General features: G+C 36.5%; 1 protein-coding gene across 7 annotated transcripts in view; it reads right to left on the bottom strand.

Annotated features, from left to right (window-relative positions):
- adgrl3.1 (adhesion G protein-coupled receptor L3.1) overlaps nucleotides 1-15,795 on the bottom strand; it is a 299,214-nt gene that overhangs the window by 65,614 nt on the left and 217,805 nt on the right. For all 7 annotated transcript variants that reach the window (XM_066720389.1, XM_066720391.1, XM_066720392.1 and 4 more), the window contains exons 12-15: nucleotides 9,031-9,214; nucleotides 6,528-6,650; nucleotides 5,819-6,024; nucleotides 3,929-4,105 (exon numbers count right to left, since the gene is read on the bottom strand). In XM_066720389.1, coding sequence (XP_066576486.1) covers nucleotides 3,929-4,105; nucleotides 5,819-6,024; nucleotides 6,528-6,650; nucleotides 9,031-9,214 — 690 coding nt within the window. The remainder of the gene's footprint in view (nucleotides 1-3,928; nucleotides 4,106-5,818; nucleotides 6,025-6,527; nucleotides 6,651-9,030; nucleotides 9,215-15,795) is intronic.

The raw sequence follows: 15,795 nt of genomic DNA, 5'->3' as shown, positions 1-15,795 counted from the left end.
ACTGGGACAGGAATTATAGAGTCCTAACTTGCTACTGCCAACACCATGCTTCACTTGGGCCCTCAAACTTCCAGTGACAGAGTAATCTAACTGTCTGTCACCAAGAAAGGGCCTGAGCTTAGATCGCAAGGGAAAAAGAGCTGTGACAATGGCAATTCCTGCACTGTATAACACACAGTAAGGATATGCCATCATGCGACACTTCTCACATCTTCCTTTCAGTGCTATGTTAACACATTTTGAAGAACATGAAAGACAAAAAAACACAATGAATGGACAACAAAAGATACTGAGTAGTACATGCATCTTATTTAATTGTTTGCTTTCCAGTGTATGTGAAATTAAATCCATGTTACTAGAAAACTGTAATATATACACTGTCTATAGAAAGTCTACACCCCCTTGAACTTTTTCACATTTGGCTGCGTCAGTGACTCAGAGTTTCATGCATTTAAATGAGGATTTTTTCCCACTGATCTACACACCATCATTTGCAGCACCAACAAAACCAAAACAGAAATGTCATTATTGGGTAAGTCTTCACCCCACTGAAAAAGGTTTGACCATTGTTCTTTACAAAACTGTTCAAGCTCTGTTGATGGACAGCAATCTTCAAATCCTGCCACGCATTTTTGATTGAATTTAGGTCAGGGCTCTGATTGGGCCACTCAAGCACATTTACCTTTTTGTTCCTTAGCCACTCCAGTGTAGTTTTGGCTGTGTGCTTCAGGTCATTGTCATACTCAAAGAAAGTTTCAGGTTTTCATCAAGGACTTTTCTGTACTTTGCTCCATTAATTTTCCCTTGTAACATCCCCATAACATGATGCAGCCACAACCATGTTCTTTTGGTGATGCACTGTGTTCGGTTTGCGCCAAACATAACGCTTTGCATTTATGCCAAAATTTCAATTTAAGTTTCTTCAGATTACAAAACATCTTGCCACATGGCTACATAATCTCCTGAGTGTTTCAAGTGGGCTTTATTCGGGAATGGCTTCCTTCTTGCCACCCTACCATGAAGACTAGATTTGTGGAGTGCTTGGGAAATTCTTGTCAGTCTTTGTCAAAAAAGCCTGTAGCTCTTGTGAAGTTGTCATTGGCCTCTTGGTAGCCTCTCTCATCAGTCTCCTTCTTGCTCAGTCATCACATTTGGAGGGACGGTCTGTTCTAGGCAGGGTCTTCGGTGGTGTCATACACCTTTAACTTCTTAATAAAAGTTTTGACCGTGCTCCAAGGGATATTTCAAGGACTTTGATATTTTGTCATACCCATCCCCTGATCTCTTCCCATCAATAAATCTATCTTGGAGTTATTTTGAAAGCTCATGGTTGAGTCTTTACTTTGAAATGCACAACCCAGCGGAGGGAAGTTACAGGAACTGCTGCATTTATCCTGAAATCATGTGAATCACTACAATTTAACACAGGTGGAGACCACTTAACTTGGTGTGTGATTTGGTTACAGTGGAGCTAATTTAGGATTGCTATTAAAAGGGGGGTGGATACTTATCCAACCAAGCTATTTCATTTTGTATTTTTAATAAATGTTCTAAACATTTCTAGATTTTTTTTTTCACAGTTGTAGGGTTGGAAGTGCAGATAAATGAAAAAAAAAAAGTTTTACTGCATTTTAATTCAAGGCTACAAAAGGTGAAAAAAATGAAAGACGGGTTTAGACTTCCTATAGGCACTATATATAAATTAGATTTATTTTCCTTTGATTTACACAACCTACTACACTTTGAAGAGGCAAGACATTTGTTACTGTGAAACAACAGTTAATGAAAAAAAAAATGTCTTGGTTAGAGAAGTATTCACCCCCCTGAGTCAATACTTGGCAGAACAATCTTTGGCAGCAATTACAGCTATAAGTCTTTTGGGATAGGTCTCTACCAAGTTTACACATGTGGATTGTGCAATATTCACCCATTCTTCTAGGCAATATTGTTCAAGCTCTGTCAGGTCAGTTGGGGATCATTGGTGGACAGTAAGCTTTAAGTTTTTCCATAGATTCTCAATCAGATTCAAGTTTGGACATTGACTGGGTCAATGGACATTCAGTTACTTGTTTTTAAGCCTCCCCAGTGTCGCCTTAGTGCTTGGCTGTGTCATTCCCTCAGTCCCAGTTTTAGGTCTTTTGCAGACTGAAGCAGGTTTTCCTTTGGATTTGCGTTTATTTAGCTCCATCGATTTTGCCCTCTACCCTGACAAGCTTCCCAGTCCCTGCCACTGCAAAGCATCCCCATGATGCTGCCACCAGCCTTGCTTTACAGTAGGGATGGTGGTACCTGAGTTATGTGCTGTGTATGGTTTGCACCATAACATTTTGAATTTAGGTGAAATAGTTTTGTTTTTGTTTCATCGGACAACAGTATCTTTGCCACATCTTTTGAAAATTCCAAGTTGGATTTTATATGTTTTTCTTTTGAGAAATGGCCTCTTTCAAAGCCAAAGCCAGATTTGTGGAGTAAATGAGCTACTGTATACATATGGACAGTTTCTCCCATCTCAGCCTTGGAATGCTGCAGGTCTTTCAGAGTTGTCATTAGCCTCTTAGTGGCTTCTCTGACCAATGCCCTTCTCACTCGGCTGCTCAGTTTGGGAGGACTGCCTGCTCTAAGCAGATTCTGAGTGATGCTGAATACCTTCAATTTCTTAATGATCAACTTGACTGTGCTCCAAAGATAGTTTTATCTTCAATGAATACAGAAATGCTCTTCGGCAAAAGTTTCCTATCCATTACATTGAATGCCTTAGAAATATTTGTATACCCCTCCCCTGATCTTTGCCTTTCCACAACTTTATCCAAATGTATTTGTTAGAGATCCTTGGTCTTCATGGTAGTATCTTTGAGTTGATTGTACTACCAAACTGTGGGACCTTGCAGAGACAGGTATATTTAATCTGAAATCAAGTGAACCACTTTTATAGGACACAGTTAGACTCCATTCAACTTATTGTGTGAATTCTGATGGCAACTGGTTGCACCTGGTCTTAATTAGGACAATAGCAGAGGTGGTGAATCATTATCTAAAAAAAATTTTTCAGTTTTTTATTATCAATTGATTTGTTTTTCTCCCCCCCACCCCACAACCCCATTTTTTCCCCACATTGAAAGTGTGGAGTAAGTTGTGAAAATCAAAGGTGTAAATGCATTTAAATTCCAGATTGTTACACAACACAATTAGAATAAGTCCAAGGGGAGTCAATATTTCCTATACCCACTGTATGTGTGTGCTGTGTGTGCTTTCTCAGTTTGATATGACATGCATGTTATTTATTTTAAGCAGTAAAAGAAAAGTAGCACACATTGTAAAATTAATGATACAATTAATAAGTCATTTAATTAAGAAACGTCATAACTGGAGAAAAAGTACATGGAAACAAAGTGAAGAAAATGCCACATAAGTTAAATATTATACGTTAATTATAATGAAATATTATACGTTAATACTTTATGTCTCGAATAAAGTAAAATCAAATTATATAGTGTATATTGTAATAAATATTGTAACTTGTGGTATTCTAATATGTATTCACATTAATGTACTATTATTAATTTTAATGTATTATATTTACATATAGCATATGTTTTCTTTTGTTCATTTTTTTACTCATCTCTAATGCATGCTGATTCTCTTGCTTTCATATAGTCAAGTCTTTTATTTTCCTCTACATGGTATTCAGGTCATTTCAATTCCAAACGTCAACCTATTCTCTTAGCAGCACAAGAAAGAAGGAATTTTGTTGTACACTCCCACCCTTGTACATTGTAAATGGCAATCTAACTAAAACAAATTACTTACTTTGGATATAAAGTAAGCTGTCAGGATTTCTAAATATCACCAAAGGACTAAAATAAAAAATAATTTAAAATATGTATACATTAGATGAGCAAGAGTTGCAGAAATGTGAGAACGTGCTTACCTTAACCTCAACATGTGCCATCAGAACCGCAAAATTGGTGAGGTGTGTACAAGAGCAGGTCGTGTGCGTCCTGTTTGTCCCCAGCAGCCGGCAGTCTTGGGTTGACCAGTATCCAGTCATGGTACGCTTAGAATAACTCCAGAAAGAGCAGTTGGGGTTGAAATTTTCTTCAGATTGCTGAAAAGGTAATTAGAAAATCAAATTAATCAAATAAAGTACAAGAACCAATTTAAAATTTGATCATGTCAGTACATTATATTTCAAATTTCAAAAACTGTAAATAATGTATGTTTGTTAAAGTAACAATTCTGCCAGCTGCAATGTGTAATGAATATATTCAGTCTCTAAATCCAATGACCTTTCTCAGTGCTGGGGATGACAACCCCCACAACCCTGTACTCTGGTAACTGTATGATTGCTCCGAGTTGATATTATGTTAATATCTATGAACACAAAGTAAACATTGTATTTCAGTAGGTTTTTTTTAGACGCTTTCATTATCTCATGGTAGGGAATTAATTCTATTGGCTTTTAGATGGGAACCAGCCTTTGATCTGCAAATGTATTCATTCATTTCTAAACTAAGCAAAAGATTAGCTAGTTAACATATAAATAGGATCAAAAATGGAAATGGGTGAGATATTGTCTAGTGGCAAGCCTTCATGGTACAACTCTTGCAATCCAGGTGACTCTAGGTACAGTATTTCTCTTGCATCAGAAATGTCTGAACAGACCCTTTATTTTGTTGTTTACTTCATGGTATCCAAAAAGAATCTTGAATTATAGTATGAACTACTAAGACACATAATCATGGCTATCAATTCAAGTAAACTCACTCCGGAGAACTAAATACACCATTTCCACATTTCATTGACATCAGCCCTTTTGGTAGGAAGGTTATGAAAACCATCACATACCATATAATCAACAATACTGCTGCAGCCTGCCACTCGTGCACTCAGAATTGAAAAGGGTGTAGGTCCACTGTGGCAGTAATAGCTTTGGCCCTGTCACTGACACTTCCCACTTCATTTTGAAAGGTATCTCTACTAATAGTGTGCAGTTCTGCCCACAGAACATGTGTAACTTTAGCACAGTCTTTCATCCAGTCTGGTAATTGGCTAAGGCATTGTACTCATACACCGAACTCTAAAATAAGCTAACGCAGTTTGGGAGAGTTCATGTTTTTCCTGTTACTCACCACCGTTGAAAGCATTCTGACATTCAACATTTGCTCCTGCTTGGAATCACCAAAAGCTTTATTTCTTTGAATTGTATTGCTATGTGTGTGTGGTATGATAATTTTAAATAATGATTAGGAAATGCAATATTGAAAATCAGCTTGAAATGTGACTGAGCATTACCGCTGGTAAACAATTCAACAGCAATTTCATGGCCCTAATTTACCTTCATAATGTCTGAAGGAGACAAAAAACACAGATGGTCTTTGGGGTGAATGATAGTGGTTACAACAGAACATAAATAAATACACCATTCTAAGTATTTTAATTATTCTGCCCATTATTTGGTTATAAATTAGCCATACATTAATAACCAAACAGGAAAAAAAAGATGGGTTGATATTTCATAGTGGTTTGATATAAATGTGAATGTGTTCTCCACACCTGAAGGCAAACAATATAATAAGAACATCCTGCTCTCTTCAGAAAAGTATAATAATCATGAGCAAGTCTTGTTCACTGATATAGTCTCCCTTTTTAGAATGAAAATAGGAAGGGCTGCCCCAGCAGTTTTCAATAAGGCAACCGGCAATACAAGCCAGTTCAGTGCACGGCTGAAAAGGAGACATATTCCAGAATGACACATGTCAAGGGCAATTTTAAAATATACCATTAAATAATAAAGCATGAGGACCCCTGCTTTCTCTACCTGCAGGTGCTTGACAGTGAAGATCACGGGGTCTGACAGGTAGACTTTGTTGCTCTCCTTGTTAATGGCAGCGGTGATTACTGGCGAGTTGACAATGACGGAGTAGTTGGTAGAAATGGCCTCACTTCCTAACTTCATGCTGGCATTCTCTGTGGAGAGGTAGGCGCCCAGGTGTTTGTAGAGAACAAAGGCCATTCTGATCTCACCTGTAGAAGAAATAAAATACAAAAAAAAAATAAAAAAAATATATATATATACATATATATATATATATACGTATTTGTTTTTTAAAAGATAGCTTAAAGAAGAATGGTAGTTAAGCTCAATTGAAGAAAACATATTTAAAAGTATGGTTTTAGATGCTGTATGTTTTAGTATATAAGAAGGGGTTAATTAAACAGATATGGCATTGAAGAAGTGGGGGGTGCTATATTCTCTGCAGGAGGAAGAAGACTAGAGAAACAAGTATGAGATGCAAAACACTTCTGTTTTGCTGTGTATTTATTTTAAAGCATATCAAGCAGACATGTGTAACACGTTTGTCATTGAAGCTACTGTATTTGAATGCCAAAAGTGTAAGAGCACAATGATGCTGAAATATTCTAAATATCTATCTCAACCATTATTAAAGTGGCACTACAATTTTAATGCAGCAAATTGTGCTTAATCTACTGCACTTCTGAAAAGGACATTATAGGGACAAACCTACCATTTTTCCCATGTTGTTTCAAAGTGCTCGCTGACAACTGGATTGAGTTTCCATGCCCTCCAGTTTGAGGGAATTTCAAGTCTGCCAAATTTCCATCGGTACTTAGCCGTGCAACTTCCAACTCTGTATGAAAAAAAACACACATGAAATTATGGATTAACTGCTTTTGTCCAACTCTATTTGACATATGAAGGAAAGAGGAAATTCAAAAACATTTTCATATATGTCTCTGTATTCTTCGATTATTACTATCGTAGAGTTGATTCCTGTTGGTTGTTTTTGTGTCACTCTTTTGCTACACCATAGCTAGTGGTTGAATTACAGGTATTCAATTTACTACATAAACAAAACAGTTTGAGACCTCTTAAAGTGAATGTATTGTGCTGTGCAGTATGAACTACAAGCATTTGTGTGATCACAAAATGCCCCTTTATCAAGATCAAAATACATTAATTCAAAAGACTACTAAAGCTGATGTCTTTCCTCACTAAACAGATAACATGATTTGTGGTCCTCACTTTGAGTAAGTCAGACATTCTTGGGTTTTGCAAGGACTGATGGGTAGTGAAGAAAGAATGGGATAGGTTCATGGAAGGGGGTCCACAGCTGTTGCATTTGTGTGATGAGTCAGGCTGATATGAAGGCTACAGCAATATCTCTGGGTATATTATGTGTGACAGCAGAGGGTGTAAAGGACTGGGGATATAATATATCACAATTTCCACATTCCACTGTAAGACATCTTTTTGAGAACATTTCCAACTGTGCTGGGATGGTGTGAAGTGGGTCGTGAGGCCACAGGCTCTATTGTTGTTAAGGAGCATTTATCCTAACCCTTGAAGTTTAGAATGGTGGTACTGAAATAATTACTTTTATTCCTCCATCTTCAAATATAAAGGAAAACCCAGAAAAAGATAAAATAAGAACAAACTCTACACACATTATACTGTATACAACTACACTAGACTGTTTGCCCCCATGTCGTGCTATGAAAATCTCAAAAAGAGAGTTAAACAGGTGCAGTAGCACCATAGTAAAGAAAACAACAGGTACTGTAATAATATTGAAAATGCATGGTTAACTTTGACTATACAACGAAAACATGCAATGTAAAAATAAGAAGCTGTTCACCTTACAGGCCTATGTTTCTAACAAAACACATATGAACTAGCCTTGAGTCCCTTAATGCTGCGATAAATTGGGTGCCAGATACAATACATTTCATTTTATTAATTCCCCACATTGCCTGCAATACTCTGGCAGAATGGACCGAGATTAAAGTTACCATGGCAGCCACAGCCCAAAACCCCCTTAGTTGTTCAGAGGGAGAAATGCTATTATTACAGATAGTTTTTTTCCCAATGAATACGGAAATGCCCCTCGGCAAAAGTTTTCTATCCATTATTGCTCATACAAATTGGCACGGTTTGTTTGCTTGTATCCTGTTTTTTACACTCTTGCAGATGTCTCTCAATGTGCTTCAGACCCCTTTCCTCCCAGTAAACAAATAAACAATACAAAAAAAACCGGACATATGTACTTATTCTACATACCCATGTAACAAAGCCAATATCAGGACCTCTGAACAATGTAAATGTAAATATCAGTAGTCTTAAATATCTTTCTAAATATGTATTAGTAAAAGTCACCTACATAACAAGATAATTCAAACGTATAGGTTCTTACAAGAAGAAGAATGTAATACTTGAGACCAACACCATAATTTGATTTACATATCAAAGTGTTCAAAATCAATATCCCTGTCTCACAACCAGTAATTATTAATTCTTGATAATACGGAATAGCGTGACAAAATATAAATGTAGTTTGTCCAAATTGATTTTCCTGAATGCCCAAAGCAATCATATTAAGCAAGTTAATGAGAAATTCAGCAACCAGCTGTAGAGATATATGTGGAACTACGTTTAATTCAATAAAAGTACACACTTTTTTAGTTATTTCATCTACAACTTATTTCAGTGCACAACTTTTTTTTCCAAATCCCACTGAGTCTAAAAAAACATGTTGCATAAAACAATGTAATACAAAATATTGCTGTACTCAAATATGCATTCCATCCTATATATTGAAACCCAGCTCGAGAGTATAACAAAACTTTAAAATATGAAAATTACAGCATATTTCCTTCAAGGAGGCTTTACCCAGATTTCAGTTTATATATGGGCAGTTTTCAGAGAAAAACAAATACAGCTTAATCATTCACAATCCTTTGATGAGATAATGTCTTAATGGCATGAGTGGGTAATGATCTATAGCTATATACTTATCATTTCTTCAATAGAGACACATACAATTGTATGAAAAAAATAACAATTCACATTCAAGTTAAATCTGTTTTTCTTTTGATAATCTGTTGTCTTTTCAGATACAAATAAAACAATCCTCATCAAAAGATCCATCATGCATCTGGAATGATGACAAATCGAATGCGACATACGTTAAAATAATTTAGTGTATTTAATAAACCATGTTTTGCACTCACGGATGTTCTCTGTATTTTCTTGCACGATGTCGGTCTTGAGCAGGTTGTCTGCTAGGACAAAGGCACCCTCTTCCACAGTGTCCAAAAGCATGGTAGCGGCCCGCAGCTGGTCACTGGCTGTCAGGTCTTTCCAGGCTGCCTGGGCTTGGGGCTGAAGGAGGTTGTTAACGGTCTCTACCATGGCCTGTACAAATGGGAAGCAGAGAGACAGGTCTAGCCAGAGCTTGAAGAGGCACACTATATACCCAGTCATCCACAATTACACACACACACACACACACACACACACACAACCACCAGTGCAACTGCTGACAAAGACAGGCATTTGCTGAAGTATGCTGCTATCACCTTGACAGCATTAAGAATGCATGAAGAGTTCAACATGGAACTGGTAACTGCCATTTCATGATCAAGAAAGAGGCCAGTTCTTCAGCTATAAGAAATATGAATAAGAAATAGAAGTTTCAGCTAAGGTTTTATAAAACTATCCTGTGTTGAGATCTGTTATGTGATAAAGATGCTGCCAGGGCACAGAATTTAAATGTCTTTCCAGTAATGGTAATGTGGAATTAGCCTTGCTTATTTTTCAGAATTCATTCATCTTTATATTTGTATTTGTATTATTATTATGAGGACTTTTCTTATGCCTGTACAGATAAAACTATTTATACATTAATTTTCCAACATGTACAATAGCCAGTACAGTACAGTACAATTACTTAATTTATTACTTTATTACTTGATTATTGTTAACTTCACAATACAAATCATAAGTCAAGGATGATATTACCATAGCACACAACTGACAAAGGACATGTACGAATTCACATGTATCTGTCGTTAGCAAATGTGTATACTCATGATATTGTCAAAATATTATGGCAACATAAGCATGTGTTATTGAATGCCCGTTAGGCAAGTTCATGGTCAGTTGTGGAAATGTAATATGAAGAAAAAGTATCTGAATGGAATTAAAACAAAATCAAACTAATATTAAGGAAAGCAAAAAGAACAAAAACAGGAAACCCATTCCTTTATGTGATATTACTGTTTCTGATGGGTGAAAAATTAGCTATTGTGATCCAAGGGCATACATAGATATTATGGAAGTGAGAATGTCAAGGAGGAAAACAAACTTGTCAACCTCTAAACCCCTGCAGAACAACCCTCTCCATTGATCACCTTCTGATAATGTAAACAGTGACAGGGACAAATTATGAATGATTATAATTCAATTAGGAATTATCATTTTTTTAATTGTGTCATATTACTTCAGATTTGTTGGGTTTATTTGTAATAACAAATCAATTTTAAAGAAAGGGCTTCCTTCCTAGATGATTAATTATCCAAGGTATTACTGACTGTGCAGTATTACCTTTTCTAGAACATTTAGTCAAGGTATCCTAGATGTACTGATACACAGGCATGTGAATCTATTGGAAATACGGAAACCATTGTCTTAGAGCCAGAAATGTCTTATACTAAATACAAATCCACCGTCAAATCCATTTTCTGGCACTATCTGAGTGGCCAGTGCAAAGTTTTGACTTGATTTGCTTTATTCTATCACTTTGCAAACAATAAAATAGAATAAATAAAATAAAAAGTAGAAAACTCACTTGGCAATATTGTCAGATGAAATCTTATTTGACATACTGAGGATAATGGTAGCTCTAACATTTTAGTCTTATAAATCATATGCAAATAAGATGTATCCATTCTCCTGTTGATTCAGCTACAAATAGTGTTCTCCCAAGATTTTCTCCCCAAAATGTGACCATGAATATTTATTGACTGTGAAATTAACCATTTATAGAAACTGTCACAGTGATGTCAAGAGGCTCCATTAAGGATTCACTGATGACAAAGCACACCAAATAAATATATTTTAAAATATATCTGCATTATGCTTGAAAAAATGCCACAAGGATTAAGTCATAAATTAGTCAATTAAAATATGTTATACCTGTCCCTTTCCCTGTGTTTGTATCAATGTCTTTCTGTATCTGTGCTAATTATTATAATTAGTATTTTAATCCTACTTATAGTACTTAGCTTTTAACATTAATCAGGGGTTATTCTCTTAATATGTTTCAGGTTTCAAAACCATAAATTATATATATTTATATATATATATATTTTGTTCTAGTCAAAATTAGTTTGGTTCTCTAAACCCACTCATATAGTTTGTACTTTTCAGCCTGAGGTTTGTCCTTGTGCTGTTCTGAAGCCATTCTGAAATCTCCTATTCCCTTTCATAGTTCACCGATCAAAACTGTACCCAGCTGTGGGATTTTCACCAAGGCATTGCAATATACAGTGTTTTACTGTTATAGGGCTTGATGTTTTATTTTAAAAGGCTCAGTGAATTTCTTTGAGTGTGAATGTGCATATATTTTTTGACATGACAAAATCTAAGTGCTTGTCCATGAATTATCTTGCCTTTTTACTGTAATTTTACTGTAATCCCTCTTTTTCACTTTTCTCTGAAAAATATAAGGCCCATATGCAGAAACTGTAGTGGCAATTTCCAGGCATTAATATCTAATGACAATACCGAGCTTTATATAACAGACTACTTCTGCTTTGTCTTTTTCAGATGTGATTTAATATCACAGATCTTTACAGAGAGATTTATTCAAACTGACAGTAACCTTATGTGTATCCCTTCACACCATCTTACTGGTGTTAATTAGAATTCAGGGTTTGACTTTTGGAATACATAATACAGCATAGTTTGGACAAAGGACAATTAGTAGACAGTTATGTCAATTTCCAAATCACATTCTTTGTTTTCCCAATTGATGTTCACATAAGTGCAGTGAAATAATTTTTATTTTACTGAGTTTCCCTCATCTGATTCAATCAACTTAGCAAAGACACAGACATGCAACTTAATCAAGACACTTCCATTATCTGTGAGTATTCAATGTGTTTCAAATATTTATGCTCTTGTATCTAAACATTACAACACTTTCAAATTAAGTCTCAAATGGGAAGTATTAAACACATTGTTTTCTACTAATGTAAACATTTAAAAACTCCAATAAAGTGGTTAGTCAGAATGTATGAAATTCAGTAAAAAATAAATAAATAAATAAATAAATACAGTTGTCTCTATGGACAACTATTTATCCTCATAATATATAACATAAATACCCCTCTAAAGAACAAATATTCCCCACCATGTATTTATTTATTTAAACTTCCGTGACCTCCTCTTTTACTCTTCTGGCAGCAGTGAACTAACACTGCTTTCTGCACTAGTGAGGGAGAAACTACCCATAATATTATTAAGACAATTGTGAGTCTTTCTCCATCACAGTATGTCTACTGATCTGAAGCCATTTTATTACATGAATTAAAACACATTGCACTTGAAAATACTGCTGTTGAAGTGCAGATATAATATTCCTTCTGGAAGTTACAAATTTCCAAAAAGAAAGTGATTTAAATTAACCTTGACAGCAGAATGTTTTTTTTCAAAAAAGTGAAATGGCAAGAAACATCATGTTAGATGTATAGCAAAGCTTAGTTGTGAATCTTTCTAAACAAATAAAATAATAATATTATATGTAAATATATATTTCAAGAATCTTTCCATATTGAAACACTATTGCATGTTTATTTCTTCTCTCAGGGGCCACATGCTTTTTGTTTAAATCTTACCAAATGTTTATTGGTTAAGTTCTATGTAAGCAGAAATTGAATATTTATTTTATTTACCTTAATAGTGTTATTATAACACACCAACAGAATTTGAAATGACTACCTTCACTTAATTTTGGTGAGTATTATTCAGTGTTTCCCCTCTGTGAGATTGGAAAAAATTGCAGATTACAGCAGAGTGATATTGAGGTGCTCAAACATGACTTCAGTGTATGTTTTGAACCACATTTTGAACTAAATAAACTTATCTAAAATAAGCCACATGGCCTTTTATCAGACTTCAGTAATATAAGAAGGAATCAATTTTCCAACTGCTATCCAACTATCTGATACCTGTGCTCCTATAATGATCATGGTACATTTATAAAATAGTTTCTGTGAAAACTGATGTACAGTGGGGGAAAAAAGTATTTGATCCCCTGCTGATTTCGTACGTTTGCCCACTGACAAAGAAATGATCAGTCTATAATTTTAATGGTAGGTGTATTTTAACAGTGAGAGACAGAATAACAACAAAAAGATCCACAAAAACGCATTTCAAAAAAGTTATAAATTGATTTGCATGTTAATGAGGGAAATAAGTATTTGACCCCTTCGACTTAGTACTTGGTGGCAAAACCCTTGTTGGCAATCACAGAGGTCAGACGTTTATTGTAGTTGGCCACCAGGTTTGCACACATCTCAGGAGGGATTTTGTCCCACTCCTCTTTGCAGATCCTCTCCAAGTCATTAAGGTTTCGAGGCTGACATTTGGCAACTCGAACCTTCAGCTCCCTCCACAGATTTTCTATGGGATTAAGGTCTGGAGACTGGCTAGGCCACTCCAGGACCTTAATGTGCTTCTTCTTGAGCCACTCCTTTGTTGCCTTGGCTGTGTGTTTTGGGTCATTGTCATGCTGGAATACCCATCCACGACCCATTTTCAATGCCCTAGCTGAGGGAAGGAGGTTCTCACCCAAGATTTGATGGTACATGGCCCCGTCCATCGTCCCTTTGATGCGGTGCAGTTGTCCTGTCCCCTTAGCAGAAAAACACCCCCAAAGCATAATGTTTCCACCTCCATGTTTGACGGTGGGGATGGTGTTGTTGTGGTCATTTGATGCCAAAGAGCTCGATTTTGGTCTCATCTAACCACAGCACTTTCACTCAGTTCTCCTCTGAATCATTCAGATGTTCATCGGCAAACTTCAGACGGGCCTGTACATGTGCTTTCTTAAGCAGGGGGGCCTTGCGGGCGCTGCAGGATTTCAGTCCTTCACGGCATAGTGTGTTACCAATTGTTTTCTTGGTGACTATGGTCCCAGCTGCCTTGAGATCATTAACAACATCCTCCCGTGTAGTTCTGGGCTGATTCCTCACTGTTCTCATGATCATTGAAACTCCACAAGGTGAGATCTTGCATGGAGCCCCAGACCGAGGGAGACTGACAGTTATTTTGTGTTTCTTCCATTTGCGAATAATCACACCAACTGTTGTCACCTTCTCACCAAGCTGCTTGGCGATGGTCTTGTAGCCCATTCCAGCCTTGTGTAGGTCTACAATCTTGTCCCTGACATCCTTGGACAGCTCTATGTTCTTGGCCATGGTGGAGAGTTTGGAATCTGATTGATTGATTGCTTCTGTGGACAGGTGTCTTTTATACAGGTAACGAGCTGAGATTAGGAGCACTCCCTTTAAGAGAGTGCTCCTAATCTCAGCTCATTACCTGTATAAAAGACACCTGGGAGCCAGAAATCTTGCTGATTGATAGAGGATCAAATACTTATTTCCCTCATTAACATGCAAATCAGTTTATAACTTTTTTGAAATGCGTTTTTCTGGATTTTTTTGCTGTTATTCTGTCTCTCACAGTTAAAATACACCTACCATTAAAATTATAGACTGATCATTTCTTTGTCAGTGGGCAAACGTACAAAATCAGCAGGGGATCAAATACTTTTTTCCCTCACTGTAGCTGTGGCTGTTATAAATAGTTTGCAGCAACTTTTAAGTAAAATATGTTTGTGTCACTTGTTTAAGAACATAAGAACATAAGAAAGTTTACAAACGAGAGGAGGCCATTTGACCCATCATGCTCGTTTGGTGTCCATTAATAACTAAGTGATCCAAGGATCTTATCCAGTCTATTTTTAAATGTTCTCAAATTTTCAGCTTCAACCACATTGCTGGGGAGTTTGTTCCAGATTGTGACAACACTCTGTGTGAAGAAGTGTCTCCTATTTCCTGTCTTGAATGCCTTGAAGCCCAATTTCCATTTGTGTCCCCGGGTGTGTGTGTCCCTGCAGATCTGGAAAAGCTCCTCTGGTTTGATGTGGTCGATGCCTTTCATGATTTTGAAAATTTGAATCAAATCCCCACATAGTCTCCTCTGTTCCAGGGTGAGAAGGTTCAGTTCCCTCAGTCTCTCAGTAGGACATTCCCTTCAGACCTGGAATAAGTCTGGTTGCTCTCCTCTGAACTGCCTCTAGAGCAGCGATATCTTTCTTGAAGTGTGGAGCCCAGAACTGTCCACAGTATCCAGATGAGCTCTAACTAGTGCATTATACAGTCTGAACATTACTGCCCTTGATTTAAATTCTACACTTTTGACGATATACCCTAACATTGAGTTTGCCTTTTTTATTGCTTCCCCACATTGTTTGGATGGAGAAAGTGAGGAGTCCACATAGACTCCTAGGTCTTTCTCATGCGATACTTCATCTAGTTCTATTCCTCCAATAGTGTAATTATAGTGGACATTTTTGTTACCTACAGTAATACCTTGCACTTGTCCACATTGAATTTCATCTGCCAGGTGTCGGCCCACAACTGAATATTATCTAAGTCCTTTTGAATAACCTGTGCTGCCGAGATTGTATCTGCTGAGCCACCTATTTAGTATCATCTGCAAATTTGACAAGTTTGCTAACTATCCCAGAGTCCTAGTTTCAGCAATGTAAACGACTTGGAATAAAATGGAAAGGAAACTTGAGGACTGGTGTAATTTCATGCATTCTACAAAACCTGTAATTTGTAATGTTTGATGCCTTGTACTGAACTCTATTATTGCACTTTGTATTGCGCTTATTTTGTAAGTCGCCCTGGATAAGGGCGTCT

This window comes from Amia ocellicauda, chromosome 13 (genome assembly GCF_036373705.1).
Source record: "Amia ocellicauda isolate fAmiCal2 chromosome 13, fAmiCal2.hap1, whole genome shotgun sequence".
NCBI lineage: Eukaryota > Metazoa > Chordata > Actinopteri > Amiiformes > Amiidae > Amia > Amia ocellicauda.
Note: the sequence above shows the minus strand (reverse complement) of the source record. Positions and strands in the feature narration are given on the sequence as shown.